At 47.4% G+C, this 16,005-nt stretch overlaps 1 protein-coding gene across 1 annotated transcript in view; it reads left to right on the forward strand.

The window, feature by feature from the left end:
• The window catches only part of LOC135916495 (uncharacterized), a 75,539-nt gene that overhangs the window by 45,099 nt on the left and 14,435 nt on the right, over nt 1-16,005 (forward strand). Inside the window, exons 10-11 of the mRNA XM_065449882.2 lie at nt 4,990-5,143; nt 9,082-9,255. Of these exons, the coding sequence (XP_065305954.1) occupies nt 4,990-5,143; nt 9,082-9,255 (328 nt within the window). The remainder of the gene's footprint in view (nt 1-4,989; nt 5,144-9,081; nt 9,256-16,005) is intronic.

The following is a 16,005-nucleotide window of genomic DNA, read 5'->3' on the forward strand; positions in this document are numbered from 1 at the left end:
ATTCACAGAATTTCATTATCATTTTTAGTAGTTGAGTTACAGAGTTGTAAACGCCATAGTTTCGTTTTTTGAAAATTTCCGATTTTTGCCAATTTTTAATAAAAAATTGACGACCTAAATCGAAAATTCGAAACCAACAGTCACTAGATTTTAAGTTTTTCTTTTAAATGCAACAAACCTCGTCAAATTTGGTGCAATGGCCGCCGAGAAAAACGAATTCTCCTTTTACATGTATTTAGATAGGAGCACCCGAGCTAAAGCTTCCTCTTAAGGGCTAAATATAGTCCGACGTGGCGCGAGCGCGCGCGTACGTTACGTCACGTTGGAGAGAACGAGAGAACAACAGCGTCTATACTTCGACTGGTGGTTCGACGCACTGGCGCAGCCAACGCAACCGAACGCTTTCAACGCGCTTCGACGTGCCCGGCGTCGAGCGACGCTCTCCCGCGCGCCGATAACGTCGGACTATAAACGCGCCTTTAAAGACAAGGTCTTCAGCTGATTTCAAGCGGATTGGGCGCATCTGAAATCTGGGTATCCTACAACCACTTCAAGAAAGAAAACAGTCAGTTGGATGACCAGTAGGTGTTGTATGAGCATGACAACGGTATTGAATGATGTCTCGTCATGTGGAGAAGTAGTAACGGTCATCAACTAAGTATCCAATAAGGAGCGACTGCAAGTAGCCGTAAAACAGCGCTAGACAGGAGTCTGTGTCGCTGCCGCCCTCTGCCGTGCCACCGCCAAGTGCATTCTAACTTAACTGCATGCCGAGTTCGACAAAGTTCGACACGCTTAAGTTCGACAGGCTAAGCTCGACACGCGACTAAGTTCGACAGGCTGCTACTGTGCAATCAGCCGTCGGAAATACGCAACTGAGTGGTCGCCAACGAATTGTGTTCCGTTTGTGCTACAAAACGTGCCACGGTAGGAGGAAAACGTGTGCAATAGTCAGTTGCAAAAATAGTGACCGGTGTTAGATATGGCGCCGTTTCCTGAGGCTACTTCGAGTTTCCCAGACCACATCGAATCGCAGCACAGCTAATTGAGGAATGCAGAAGCAGGAAAGCACATTCCAGAGGAGCGCCCGAGAAAACAAGTTGAAGGCCACAAGACACGTGCAAACAAGTTTGCGGCCCCCAGGTGGTGTACCGCCGAGGAACTATTCAATGCTTGACTTTTCCAGAAAGCGAGGGGATAGCACAGCATTGTTGGAAGTAAAGTGGGTGCCAAACCAAGACGGCGGTAATGCGCCGTGACAGCCGGACGTGCCGGGAAGGCCCAAGCGTACCTCTTCATCGCTTTGAAGAAGACATTTGCTACCGCTGCGCGGCCGTAGCACCAGGAGCAGGTGAGCACTCGGACAATGGAGCATGAGCGCCCCCACTTCTCCTCCTTTGAAGAAGCGCATTACAAGTCTGCGAGGCAAGACCGCAGAGAGCCGCCGGGTGTGACAACGCGATACGGGCGCCAACCATTGGCTGAAAATGGCGTCATCTGAGCGGACTCTCCCATTGGTCGAACATGACGTGACTTCCAGTCCTCGAAGGGTTTAAAAGAAGCATTGCAGAGAGACCAGAGCATTCCCTGATTCTCTTGACTGACCTCTCTCGAACTTCTTGCCGCGGGCCGCAGAGTCCGAGTTGCTGCCGGCCCGTAATGACTGTACAACTGTTACTTGTCTCTCACCTCCCTCTATATAATGTAAAATAAATCCTCCCAAGTTTGTTTTTCATCCCGAAGTCCGTCCCTCAACCCCTACACCGGCAATAAGCCGCTCACAACAACTGTATTATTGCGATAGCAATTATATGGAGACTCCAGGCGAGTTTCCGCCGTCGCTGTGATGTCTCGGATGAAGACCCGTGCGATAAAGATTACGGCCGCACGCCGTATGCGGTGGCTGCGAGGGAAAAGATGCGAGGGTGAGCTCAGGAGGACGGCGGCATGGCACGGCGTCGTCTCCTCGCTCGTGCAAGGGAGCCAGGAGGAGAGGGTTCGCGCGCTAGGAAGGGGTGGGCACTGTGGTCGCTGAACGCGCCCTATCTTCTAGGTAACCTGCGGTGTCTACGAAGGCCAGCGGAAGCGAAAAACACGAAGTGCACGCAAGGTTGGTGGCATTGTGTGCACTGCGTTTGCGGTGTTCTCAAGCGCCACTCGTTTGCATTGAAGCGAGAGGCAACACGAATCAAGGGCGATTCGCTCGCCCCTGCTGCCGCACTTACTCGCGCCAGCGTCCCGACAGCGAGTGTGCGCGGCCATCCAGTAAAATGCGTTCATGTCTGCCTGTGCTAGCATGAGGTCATCCTTTTTATTTGGTAGTAAGCGGATGTTTACAGCGTATTACAAAGATAACGCTAACCATACGGCGTAGAGCTGCAGTGTAATATTTGTTATAGCACTCGATGCGTCGCCTTTTGGGCAAAGCCGCAATTTTAATTCGGGCGACAAAGAAAGTTCGCGGTTGTGTCTTTTCTTTCGTGATGTCGGCGCTCATTTAAGAATCTCACAGCGCGACGCGACAGCACTGGAGGGTGTCGTGTCTTTCACGCGCATGTTCTTGACTCTTTAGCGCAAGTTTCGCGACACAGCCAAGCAAGCGTAGGACTACACGAATCAGAAACCGCTAAAACATGAGAGCGTGGGCGGGGCGTGGTGTAAGAAAGACAGAAAAAGAAAAATTCGCTATCCGCCGCATCATTGTCAAGGGCAACTTCCATTACGTTTTTTCTTTTAATCGATTCGGAACTGGACAAGAAACATCTTCTACCTTATAATGCGCCGAATTAACTTTTCCAAAACTCGCATCTTCTTTGAAATTACTGCTTTATAAAACACTATACGTTCTAATTTGGAATATGCCGCCGCGATATGGGATCCGCACCATGAAAAACTGATAACCTTACTTGAGCTGGTTCGAAATAACGCTGCTCGTTTTATCCTGTCCAACTTTAACCGTACCGCAAGTGTAACAAGCATGAAAGCTAATCTTTCTCTACCTCCTCTAACCTCCCGCCGTTAGACAATTCGTTAGAGCCTTTTTCATAAACTATACCATCACCCCATGCTACGCGATTCCCTCATTTCATTCCCCAGATACGTGTCAAATCGCATTGACCATCGTCACAAAGTTGGCATTGAAACATGTAACACTAAAACTGCATTTCAGTCTTTCTTGCCTCGCACATCACGCGAATGGAACCGCCTTCCCGCAGATATAGTGGACATAACTGATAACCAGCGTTTTCGTTCTGCACTAGCTAACATTGTATAACAGGAAGATCATAATACTTGTTCTGTAATATGCATTGTATTAATTTATGTATTTCTGTTTTGTAACCACTCCCCTCTTTAATGCCTTTGGCCTTGAGGGTTCAATAAATGAAAATGAAAAAAAAATAATGTAATGCAATGATCTTTATTTTTTATTACCACTGGTTCAGTACTAGTAACAAAAATTAAATTATGGGGTTTTACGTGCTGCCAGGATTGGGGGCTCAATCCCATCACCCGTGGTCCTTTGCCAAGATTGGAGTACGGCATGAATTCGAAGGTAGCTGGCCCATGCCGTCGTCCAACTTATTTACGCTGAGGACGTTGATGGAGTGAAGAACTGCTTGTCATCGAGAACGAGGAATATGGGTTTATTTACAGAAATTAAATCCGTCTAACATGACTGCTTGAGAAAAAGAGTATCAGTCCAACATGACTGCACGAGAGAAGTGTGTCCAGCATTCGCACAACAGTTTTTATACACTCGGTCTGCCGGCCATACGAGGCGGCGACTGTTCGTTGACTCATCGCCAACTTGCCGCCGCTCCGAAGGACAGTTTATGTACACAAAGGGACACACATTCCGATGCCCGACGCCGGCGTTGGAGGGGTGCCGTTCCGGGAAGTATCGGCGCCAATTGTGGGTAGCTTGTCTTGTCTGGTCGAGGCCTGGGAAGCACCAAAAAACGGCTTTCCCGCGGCAGCTTGTTCATGCGTATCAGATCAGGTCCGCGCTGGAGAGCTCCGGCACCATTTTTCGTCCACCGAACTCGTTCCGTCATAATGGTGATGGGGCTGGTGGATGGAAGCGATTTTGAGCACAAAGCCCGCTTCTCCGAACGCTTCCTAGCTGCAGCGATGGAGAGTGGGGGATTCGCGTCTTGTGCCCTTTTCGTAATTGGGTGGCAATTTTGCCTTGCAGTTCGCCATTCTTAGCAGTGCCAAATTCACGATCTGATTGTGAGGCACGCCGTAGTTGGGGACTCCGGAAATTTGGACCAGCTGGAGTTCTGGAACATGCGCCTAAATCCAAGTACAGGGGTGTTTTTCACATTGCCCCCATCGAAATGCGGCCGCCATGGCCGGCGTTCGATCCCGCGACCTCGTGCTTAACCGCTCAACGCCATAGCCGCTGGGCAACAGCGGCGGGTTCATTACAAGTAACCTTTTCTTCCATATTAAAATGCGATGCAATGATCTTCTTTATTATTATTATTGTAACTGGTTCTGTAGTAGTAACATAATTATGAGCCGCTACGTCATCCGGCTAGTGCCAAAATATGCACGTAGACTGCCTCGAATCGTGTCCTGAATTTACCGCAATCTCCCGCTTACTTCAGCTAGGTTCCCGAAAATATTGAAGCCTAAGACGTGTATGAGTATTATTCTAAGCTTGAATTAATATAATTGCTTTCTGTGTCCCTTTAGGCATTAACAATCAGTAATAATTAGTAGAGGCCCTGATGATATACAGTAGATGCAAAATATTTAAGAGGCAGTTATACGGGCGGGCGTCAAGGGGTACGCGTTTAGCAAATACGGCTAGAAACTTGCGCTCCATTTCGTGTAGTTCACATCTGATCTGGCCGAGGCTTGACGTGATGCAGTACCTCCACACACATTCTCTTACGCTATAGCCGCGTAAAAGCACGCAATATACCCACCTCATCCCACCGCGCATATCAGTCCATCTCCACGTGAGATCTTTTATTCCAGGACTGTGTACCTACCGGACGGCATCGTGATCTTGAGCCACATATCTTTCACCGACAACAACATCACGGGCTGCACCATCCTGCCGCCTAGCGTCATTGAAGAAAAGCGACACCCTCTTCCCGAATTGAAAACCTTGTCCTACTTGTATTCGATGGTGAGTATAAATATTCAGAAAGCAGGTGTTCTTTCATTCAGTAATGTGATAAACAAGAAAACGTACGCACCCTAGAGTTTCTACGTAAGAGATGTTGCATGGTTTTGTAACGCCAAAGTGCTGTATCGACCTTTCCGGTTACGAAAACGAATGTATTCGATTTGCTGATTACCTGTATATACCAAGACACAAAACAGGGCATATTCTCTTGCAATGACAGAAATACGCCGCATGTGGGACGTATTTCTGCGATCGAAAAAGAAAGTCTGGTCTGTAAACTCAATGCCATTAATTTTGTTGCCATATCTTTATTTTTATTTTTTCAATTTTACAATCAAGGCTGTGTCATGAAAAATGCAGGCTGATTATGCCACCCAGCTTTTTACTGCAGCAAAGGGACCGAAACATATTTATTAAGGCAAAAGCCTTAAGTGGCTCGTTCAGTGGCATCTAGTCCAGCGATGCGAAAAATCAGTGATGCAAGAAGTATCATCATCAGGAATGGCTCATACCCACGGAAGCAAGCAAAGATGCAATGGCTGAATATGAATGAACAAACGAAAGAAAGGAGGAATGAAGGAGAAAAACATAAAACCAAAGAAGTAACGAAAGAAGAAACGAAAGAAGGAAAGACGGAAAGAAAGAGAACGAAAGATGGAACGAAAGAACCTTTAGGTAGTGCATTAGGTGCCCGCATATGTCGTTCAGTTGTTCCACCTACAGCGCCATACGTTTACTACGCACTGCAGCTCGTTATGCCTTGCAAGAAGACTGACCCCTCTGATCGCATAATTTAACGCATTACCAGGTGTACAGCAGGCTTCCGCCTTCATGTGTTGCAGGAGTGTAACATGCTGCCAAAGTTTTTCACCTTCGTGTTTCCTTGTATAGGTGCAGACGGTCGGGTGAGTTGCAGCTGTCATTCAACTACTCGCGAGATGAAGTCATGGCGTTGAAACTCTTGGCACTGTTGCCGGTTCTCCTTGGCGTAACATGCGACGTCAAGATTCATGTGACGTTTAAAAAAAGCAAGAAGGAAAAGCTCTCCGCTGATTCTAAAAAACCGATACTTGATTAAAAAAACGAACATTTTTATTTAAAGCTCTAAGGAATTTTCAATGCGGCATAACCTTGCGCTACTCATTACCGGCATTTGAAGTGACAATATAATAATAATATTTGGGGTTTTACGTGCCAAAACCACTTTCAGATTATGAGGCACGCCGTAGTGGAGGACTCCGGAAATTTTGACCACCTGGGGTTCTTTAACGTGCACCTAAATCTAAGCACACGGGTGTTTTCGCATTTCGCCCCCATCGAAATGTGGCCGCCGTGGCCGGGATTCGATCCCGCGACCTCGTGCTCAGCAGCCCAACACCATAGCCACTGAGCAACCACGGCGTGTTGAAGTGACAACAAACGATCAGTGTAGATCGATGAAACTTTGCTAAACATGACCCCTAAACTAGAACAATAGCCACCTTGGTAGCAGCTTTCTAGGCATCGTATACATATATAACATATATAATGTATAGTGTGCATATAACACATAGAAAATAGCGTAAACGTGCATAGCAATAAAGACACGTTAATTCGAATGGGTGTGCATAATGACAGCAGGATTGTGCGACCTTGCGGAATCACAACCCGATTTCCATCGAATCTTTCTTCCTTTGAGCTATTAAATTAACAGTTTTAGTTGCCTGAAATTACACGATTGAAGACGTTGCCCGCATGCGACCCGGCCATGTTAAACCTTGATCGTGCACATATAACGTTTTGCAACCACTGTTAAGCAATTTTTCTTGTGAAAATGTCCTTCACGCGCACATGTTTTACGATGAAGTCGATTTTGGCGTATTGGCAGCGACCGCTGCCATGATGTTGTAGTAAAGGCGACCATGTTTAGGTCTTATTGATGGAAAAACACCAAGTTTACCGTGGGAAATGTTCTTGTTATTATTACATTGGTCTGTCTTTATGCTTGGCGGGCTCGTCAGTGGAATTCTATTGGAACTTAACTTTGTCCTGCATTACACTGAACTGCTCTCTATGCAAACCTATTTGCCCCACCCCTTCAATTTTATTTTCTATTCTAAATGCAATTGGCATTGCAGTTATGGCATCATCTGTCTTCATATTAGGCGGAGTCGTCAGTGAATCTACATTGGAGCTTAATTCTCTCTTGCATTGCATTTACTTTATGTGCTGCAAACCTATTCATTCCTCCCCTTTAGTTTTCTTTTCTTTCCGAATGCTACAGCTGTTTCCCGCGTTAATGTTTGACGTTTGATCTAAGCATGCTGTCGCCCTCTGCAATACCACATTGACAATAGGATTAAGACCAATTACGCTGTGAAATATTCAAAGCCACTGGGGGGGGGGGGAATATCATGGATAATTTTTCTAATATATCACCATGGTTAGAATAAACCCCCTCTTTTTCAGCAAGCTTAGTGTGCTTTTGTTTGCTGCACTAAGGGACGCATCTTTCGAACGAAGTGACATGTACTTATCACGAAGGAAGTTCTCGCTTCAACTGACTTCGCTATAAAGAAACTTTGATGTATTTACATAATACTCGCGGTAACGCCTAAGTAAGCCACGGTGCAAACAAGTTGTGAGTCCATTCTGAATATAGCCTTCTGATTGCGGCTCCTATGACGTCATGACTGGCTCTATTAAAGAAAACAGAAGAAACGAAACCTTTGTGAATGTATGATAAATTGAGGAGTGTGTACATGAAATACGTCGAAGCGGTCTAAACGAGTACTCCACCCTTCGAAAGTGCCAAGGGTCGTGCATCGTTTGCTGGCTTTTCTTAGCGATGAACCATTCGCCATAGTCACTGCATTGGCGTTCTCACCGACACTTTGGTCATCAGTGATACGGCTGCTTTCGGGCCTTCTACGCAGACTGAGTTGCTAGATTACGCCGTCAGCAGTTGCCGCCGCGCAGCCGTACAAACTGCTATTTGCAAAGTGGAGCCCTTGAAACGCGTCGAGCGGCATGCGCATGGTAGCACTCATTTCATAATTATTGCTAATTAGGTTTCAAAGCGAACATTCGGGACTCAAAAGCAGGTTGCGCTGCTGGCTGTTCATTGACTGACACTTGATTTCGGCCACGCCACCGTACGCAGTGCTTCGTCAGCGCGAACGCGGGTGAGGAATTTGCCTTCAAACCTCGACGCGTTGTCCAACAGTCAGCTACGTTTCCGTTGTAGGGGTTGAGGAGGGATTTCCGGATGAAAACCGAACTTGGGAGGGTTTATTTTACATTATATACAGAGAGGTGAGAGTCAAGTAACATTCGTACAGTCATTACGGGCCGGCAGCAACTCGGACGCTGCGGCCCGCGGCAAGAAGTTCGAGAGGGGTGAATCAGGGAATTCTCCAGAATGCTCTTCTGCTGCTCCCGGTCTCCGTCTTTTAAACCCTTCGATCTCGGGAAGACGCGTCATGTTCGGCCAATAGGAGAGCCCCCTCAGATGACGCCATCTTCGGCCAATGGAAGGCGCCCGTGCGGCGGTGTCACACCCGGCGGCTCACTGCGGCCTCGCCTTCCTGACTTGCAATGCTCCGTCAGCCTAGAGGGCAGGGGGTGACGGCGGACGAAGGCGGACAGGCTCAATTACAGCCGTCATGATGTCACGGCGCATTACAGCCGTCTTCGTTCGAGACCCCCTTTTCCTCGCAACAGTGTCGGGAAAGTCAAGCATTGAATAGTTCCCCGGCGGCCTACGACCTGGGGGCCGCCAACTTGTTTGCACGTGTCTTACCTCAGGAATGGCATCCCTGCTTCTGCATTCCTCAATTAGCTGTGCTGCGATTCGATGTGGTCTGGGGAACTCGAAGTAGCCTCAGGAAACGGCGCCACATCTAACACCGTCCGCAAAGTGTAATGTTTGCTTTCGCGCTCATTTCTTTGCTCCCCAGAATGACGCCGTGAACACGATTAAGCACCTGCAACGGAACGAGGGCCTCGACACCATGTACGCGGTGTCGGTGACGATGGCAGGCCGTTGGTACAAGCCAAGTTTTCCGGGAAACTACCGCGTTGGGGAACCGTGCAAATTAGGGGACTACCCCCAGGTAGCGCACGTACAAGCGGTAAGCCACGTTCGCTATTACAATTCTTTTGTTTTTATTTCATAGAACGTTTTCGCCACGGTATAGTTGTGTGTGTGCGCGCGTGCGTGAGCGGGCCTGTCTACATACGTGCTTGCGTGCGCGTGCCGCCAGTCACGTTCTATGATGCTGGAGGAGCGCACGACCCCGCCGCCTTGCAGAACGTTCTCGCCGCTATGGCGTTTCTCAGTGGCTTTCTTTCGTTCTTTTATAATCAATCTCATACTCGCACAATCGTTGTCGCTACGTCATGTCGTTATCGTCACTGTTGTCGTCAATCCATCCCTGTGGCGTCGTCGGCTTGCCGCAGTCATGACACACGTGCTACGCTACATACAGAGTAAGTGATGTACGAAACACGACGTCCATGACTAGTTTCCAGTTCTTGCAATCACCTCCGTAGCACGCAGCAAGCAAAAACATGGTCTCCGTTACCCAGAGTGAGCCATTGCTGGGACGCGGATTTGGACACCTCCAATTGGCGACGGGCGGCCGTTGTGCCGTTAACGGGCGACTGTGGCGAAATTGCAAAATATGGGGTGTCGCGTAGCAGACGACACAGCGAACACGGCATTGTCCGTCGTCCTCCGTTGCGGCTTTCAAGGCCTTGTAAACTGGAAAATCTTTTTACGACCGCTAACTTTGGAAAGGGAAGTTATTTACATGAGGCAGGGCATATGTCAATGATATTCATGAACGACAGAAAGAAAACCCCATCACCATTAGGGGTAAGCGTGGTCCACAGACGAAGCTCGCGGAACCGAGCTATAACCAGGAACCAGGCTTTGCGCATTTCGTGAATCTTCAACTCTCACCGTTTATTTATAACGTATTTAATGCTTACAGTCACTTGCAAGCGCCTCTTTTGTCAGAAAAGAGAGCATGCAGCCGCGCTGAAATCGATTGCCATCAAAGCGAACGCTACTACTCATATATTCTCTCATGATGTGGCATCATCTGCCTGCCTTATTCGCTACTTTAAGTAGCCGAAGTAGCAACAAAGTAGAAGTTACTACGGACAAACCCCGAGTATGCGGTTAAATTTGCGCAGAAGCGCTGCGTTTCGAACGGCAGCATATATTAGACGCACGCACTACAATTAACGATGTTTTCATTAATGGTTTGCTTAGTGACATAATATTGTGGCGCACTTTTCGTTACGAAGAGTTTAGAGAGAACTGCGTATGAGTGACGAAGTAAGCGATACAAGTTTCTTATCTGCTTCTAAGAGAAGCTGAAGGCCACGAGCGATGAACTGTTGGGCCTAAATTTGAGCTTTTCAGCTGCGGGTTTGTTGACGTTTCAGTAAATGTGCGGATCGGGGTTTAGGCTTCGACATACTTGTAACTACGAATGTACTAGCAGCGGCTGCAACACGGATAGTTTGCCGGTCTTTACTCAAGCAAATCGCCAGCACTTTTAGGCTTCACCGCAATGCATAACTATAATTTGGCGAGGACAACCCAGAAACTTATGCGAACAAATACCAATAAAAGTGTACCGACTGCCCTCAGCTAGGCTTTAAAGCTTTTAATATCGACGCCCGCACCATAGTTAGCGTCCTGCCATCATTTGTGTGAACCACATGAAAAATTTGAGCCATGGACGACTGTACGTTTGCTCTGCGGTACAACTGCAAAAGTGACCAGCTTAAAACTCATTTCCCGTTGTAGTGATGGGGAAGAAACACACTGTCAAAACAGTGAGCCATTAATTTTTTATTGGGCAAGCTCGTGATTAGAAAAACAAGGAGCACTCAAACCACAATAGCGACGAGCACAATCACCGGCCGTCGAAATCTTCTCTGTACGGGTCAAGGACGCGTGTAACTCAACGTACAACGCAGCCTAAATGCTGTTGTCTGGAGCATTCTGGAATGTACGCCCCAATTCGTTAAGGTTGGCACTACTACACAAGATCCGCGACAACGCTAAAAAAACTTTCCGTTACTTGTTATTCGGCAGACGATGTGCAGAAGGAGATGCACAATGTAACGTATCAATATCGTAGCGGTTCCTCCACGAGAAACTTGACGATTAAAACAATCCAGGCAATTAGCTTGGAGGCTTCTCGTACACAGTCGGAAAAATTATGAGATTGTAGCTCGGTCTGCACGACTTATCATACTTGCGATTACCGACGACAGTGGGGGGCTATATGAAAGTGTCGGCGCACGGGTATCCCAGTCACCAGTGCTGTCGCACCTGAAAATGCGTGAAGCAAAGTAAGCTTCAAGATAGCATCTGCGTGGCGATCGCGAATTCTTACTAAACGACATAACCTGTAGGGCTGGACGTCTGCACTTACCTCTGCCTGCGAAGCAAGCGGATCTGCGTTTGGCGCGGCGCTTACGAAAGTGGGCCCACGCTGGGAATCTGCAGAAATGCGCCGGTTCGGGCGCCTTTGCGGTGTTTTCAGCTGTCTTCACACAACGTACAGCGCAACAAACTTGCCTGGACTTGGGAGAACAAGGCATTTTCGCGCGCAGCACAAAGGAAGCGAAGAAAACAGGCTGCGCAAAGCGGTGGCGCAGCCTCCGGGCCCTAGCCGTAGTCGCCCCAGCCTACTCCGCGAGATGTCGCCACATATTCAGCAGTTCGGTTTCGGTGCTAATATCTCATTTTTTCTCTAAAACCCCTTAGATTTCGTAAAGTAGCGGCAAGCTTGGAAGAATGCCGCTTCCTCCTCGCGCGCTCTGGCCGAGGCCGACACCGCGTCGCTATTGGCCTAATAGCATCACGTGGGTCCTCGCGCCGTGCATCAGCGCCACTTTTGCTCGAGGAGCGTCTACGGAGTTACAGTGTACTAGATAGGGGCAGTGTGTTCAGACGGCGCCGCGCGCCATGCACCGCTTTGAAGCCGGGAGCGTAGACAGGTCCCGGATGTATGCGGCGGCGCTGCAGTCGCACGGGCTGTACGGACGCGTTCTCCGTGAGTTGCGGCCAGTTGCAGCGTGCTTGCCATGTGCTTGCTCTGAAGGGCTCTGAAGGGCTCTGAAGGAATTCCTCGAGTTTCTGTCTCGTTGGGAGTCACATGCAAAAGGATTGCCATTTGTTGGGCATGTTGGTAGCCTGACTTGGAAATCATATTTAGCGCCAGCCAACTAGGACAGAAGGGAAACGACACCACAATGCGCTAACTTCAACTTCATTTTCAGTAAACACCCGCCTATTTAACTGTGCATGGGTTAAATAGGTGGGTGTTTCCTGAAAATCAAGCTGTTGAAGTTAGCGCATTGTGGTGTCGTCTCCCATATGTCCTTCTTCGCTGGCGCTAAATATGCTTTCCATTGCAAAAGGACTTTGCGGCTTGAGCCAGTCGATGGCAGATAGGCTCCGTGTGAAATTGTGCAGCACTTTGGCTCTGTTAGAATACTTGGAAGGAGAGGGTTTTAAATACCTATTGACATCTAGACTAAGCCAATAAAAGTTAGAGAACTTGTTGTGTGGTAGTCGTGCGGATCCAACGATCACCCAACGCCGTCTCAATTTTTTATTGTTGTGAATTGCCTTTTTATATATTGGCGAAGGCGATTCAAACAGGGAATACAGAAGTCAGTAAATATTTGGTATCGCTACTTCACTCACCTGATAATTCTGACAAGGAAGGGGACGTTGCGTAAGAATTGACAAGTTAGTTTAAGCTGGAAATCTGACGCTGGTAGAGCAAAGGCTAAACAATACTCCGGCAGAGCACCGGGTTTATGTGGAGGAAAGGAGTGATAACCGCCTAATCCATTATATATGGCAGGGTATGTCGCGCAGAAATTTTTTATTCGCAAGAAATGTGAGGACTGCCGCTTTCTTCTTTTGCAGAACTCTAGTGTCAGTAGCAGCCTCAAAATTCACGACATTTGTGACAGGGGTGGATTGCTGTATCCCTCCAAGTTGCTTTTCGAAGCACTAAAGAAACTTGAGGGAATAAATTTACAACCTTCTTCAACAAAAAGGAGCTTTGCAGCGACAGCATAGTTGATGTCATGATTCTAGTTAAAGCTTTAAATTTGGCTATATATATAGCTTAAAATTACATGCTGATAATTTCACATCAGCAGTTGTGCGTCTTTATATCCTAACAAGGCTGCACTTTCACGTTAAAGGTGTTAATCAGTGAAGAGAAGCACCACGGAAAAAGAAATTGCACTTTATAGTTAGCTACACTGTTCTTAGCAGGCTGGTGCAACATATGCATGCGGACACTTCTCTGTGTTTCTCTTCTGAATGCACAACTTCTTCTGGTGCATTCAAAAAGCTAACTTTGTGAATATATTTAAAATGAATTAAGTAATTTATTTGCGCATTATAATTCCGCTGTAGGTCTCCGTTGTTTGGGTAGGAATGTACTTGTACTGTTTTTCTGTGTTTTGGCATGATGTGTGTAGCTTTGCAGAGATCCCTTTTACTTGGCGTCATTCCTACCTGTTTTATTCGTTCCATAGGAATGTAGGATGTCGGTGTGTCTCATACTCGCACATGAGCCTGACGTTCGGGAACACTTCATGAGGTAAATAAAAAAAAATGTCACGAATAAACTGTGCAAATGTAGTTGCGGGGCGCTCGCGAAACCGAATGAAAGAACGAGGGACAAATGTTTATCGCGAAAGAAGGTAAATGACAAGCAGGGAAGCTCTTTGGCTTTGGGCTATGTACGTACATATTGTTTTGCCTTCTCTCCTACAACAGCGGCTGAGGAACTAAGCGCTTGACGTTGGCTCGCGGATGCCGCGGCCGCTTTTTTATGAATGCGAACCGCAAAAGAAAATGTGCGCACCTGGAATCCGAGTTAGTTTAAATCAATTCGATGTCCTTAACTACGGCGTTATTTGCAGCCGACTTTTCCGTTCGAATAATTTCTAGTTACGTGGCAGCGTGGCTCAAAACAAATTTAACGGCTTTACGCCACTACTTCGGTGTCTGCAGAACCTTTGCTGTTAGGTGAATAAATGTGTCTAATGGGCGTTAAGATGCGCTAGGAGTGCACATACAATTCATCTCTTATATGAAGTGAGTTTCGGGGATGCAGCTTAACACCCGCCGATGATTTGTACGTCTATTTGATTGCGACAGAAAATGATTATCAAAATATCAGCATGCAGTACTGGCGCTGCGCCGTACGTTCCGTACAGCCCATGTTCCTACAGCGCCATCTCGTGCTATCTACATGAAGCGCCTCAGCGGCGAGGGCTTCCTGAACACACTGCCCCTATTCTAGTACACTGTAACGGAGTGGCGAGGAGCGCATGTTGGCGCCGTTTCTACGCTCGATCAGTCTAGGCGGCGCCACGGTTGAGGAGGGAGCGTGAAAGAGTAGAAAAACGAGGAGGAGGGAAGGTGGAGGAGGAGAGTGTCGCTACTTTACGATGATTGACGGGTTTTTTTCACGGACCTGTTGCGCCATCTAGTAATATTTTACGGAAACTGAAACCAGGCTAGACAGCCAACAAACCTGCAAAACCTGTGCATAAGGTTCCCGCGGACGGACTGAGTGGGGTCTGTGCAATATTAGTTTTCTCTTCTTCCTTCCTTTCTTTTAACCCATTAGGGACCGGTTTCTTTTTTTTTCTTGCTCTCTTGAAAAATATCTAATATATTACCTTACCTGTATAGTAATAATTCACATGCAAGAAATTATTGCTCTTGCCTAATTAGTTTTTGAAATATAGCCCGTGACCATATGGTCACATTGTGCCCTTACGCTACAGCAAAATACGCGAAGTGAAAAACATTTATTTCAAGCCATAAAACGTCGCAAAAACATACATAGCGAATAGTCGAGCACTTATTTAGTGTGATATGGTTTAAATCATGGAATACACTTGCCGACGCCATACTTTGTGCATTTTGTGTGCACCGCGTTGTTGCAATTATCTCATGCACACCTTCACCTCTTGCCATTAGACTTGGTCATACCGTGTACCAGTCAGGACATCAGCAGTCTTTGGAATTCTGCGTTGACCAGGTCCTCTAGGCTTATTGTCTCATCCCATCAGGTAGCTTTGTGCAATTTGCCTGCGGAATTCCACCTGCGTGACGTTGAAACCATGTGCTACGAATGAGCGTCCAAGTGGTGCTGATAGATACATCACAAAGTGAAAATCAGCCACCACCACTTTTTGCCATGGATTGCAATCCTGTAGGCGCCTGCATTCGCATCCATCTGGTCCATACTTCCCATAAGTCTTGTACTGAGCAACAGTGTTTGGACGGGCCACCTTGATTCGCTTCTTCTGAACACGAGAGTACCTGTCTGCAGATGACATTGGCTCTACGCCGTGAATGGTGCTTACGATCGTTACTACAGAATTGTCCATCCGGCGCACAACAATTATCCCGTTGTCGCTCAGCACGCACTCTTCGTGCCCGCGAGGTTGGCGCTTGACGAATTCTGGTCGAGCGATAGGGCATTCCTTGGGAACACGGTTCTACTTCACTGTGCCCGTGCCTTCGTAGCCCTGTGCCTTGAGATGCCTGAGTGGCTGCATGCTTGTGAATAAATAATCAAAATATAAAAGGGAAGGAAAGTCATGCGTCTCTGCTGCGAGTTCATCCACCATTCGGAGAAGTGGCGCCGCTGCTTTTCCGAAGTCCTTTTCATATTTTTCAGATGTTCTGGGATCCCCTGCTTGCCTTGATACACGTTGAAGCTTACAAGGTATCCGTTCTTGGCTTTTAGGCACCATACTTTATGCCCGAAGCGGATAAGCTTTCCCCGTATGAACTGTTTACAGCCATG

Source organism: Dermacentor albipictus, chromosome 9 (assembly GCF_038994185.2).
Source record: "Dermacentor albipictus isolate Rhodes 1998 colony chromosome 9, USDA_Dalb.pri_finalv2, whole genome shotgun sequence".
Lineage (NCBI taxonomy): Eukaryota > Metazoa > Arthropoda > Arachnida > Ixodida > Ixodidae > Dermacentor > Dermacentor albipictus.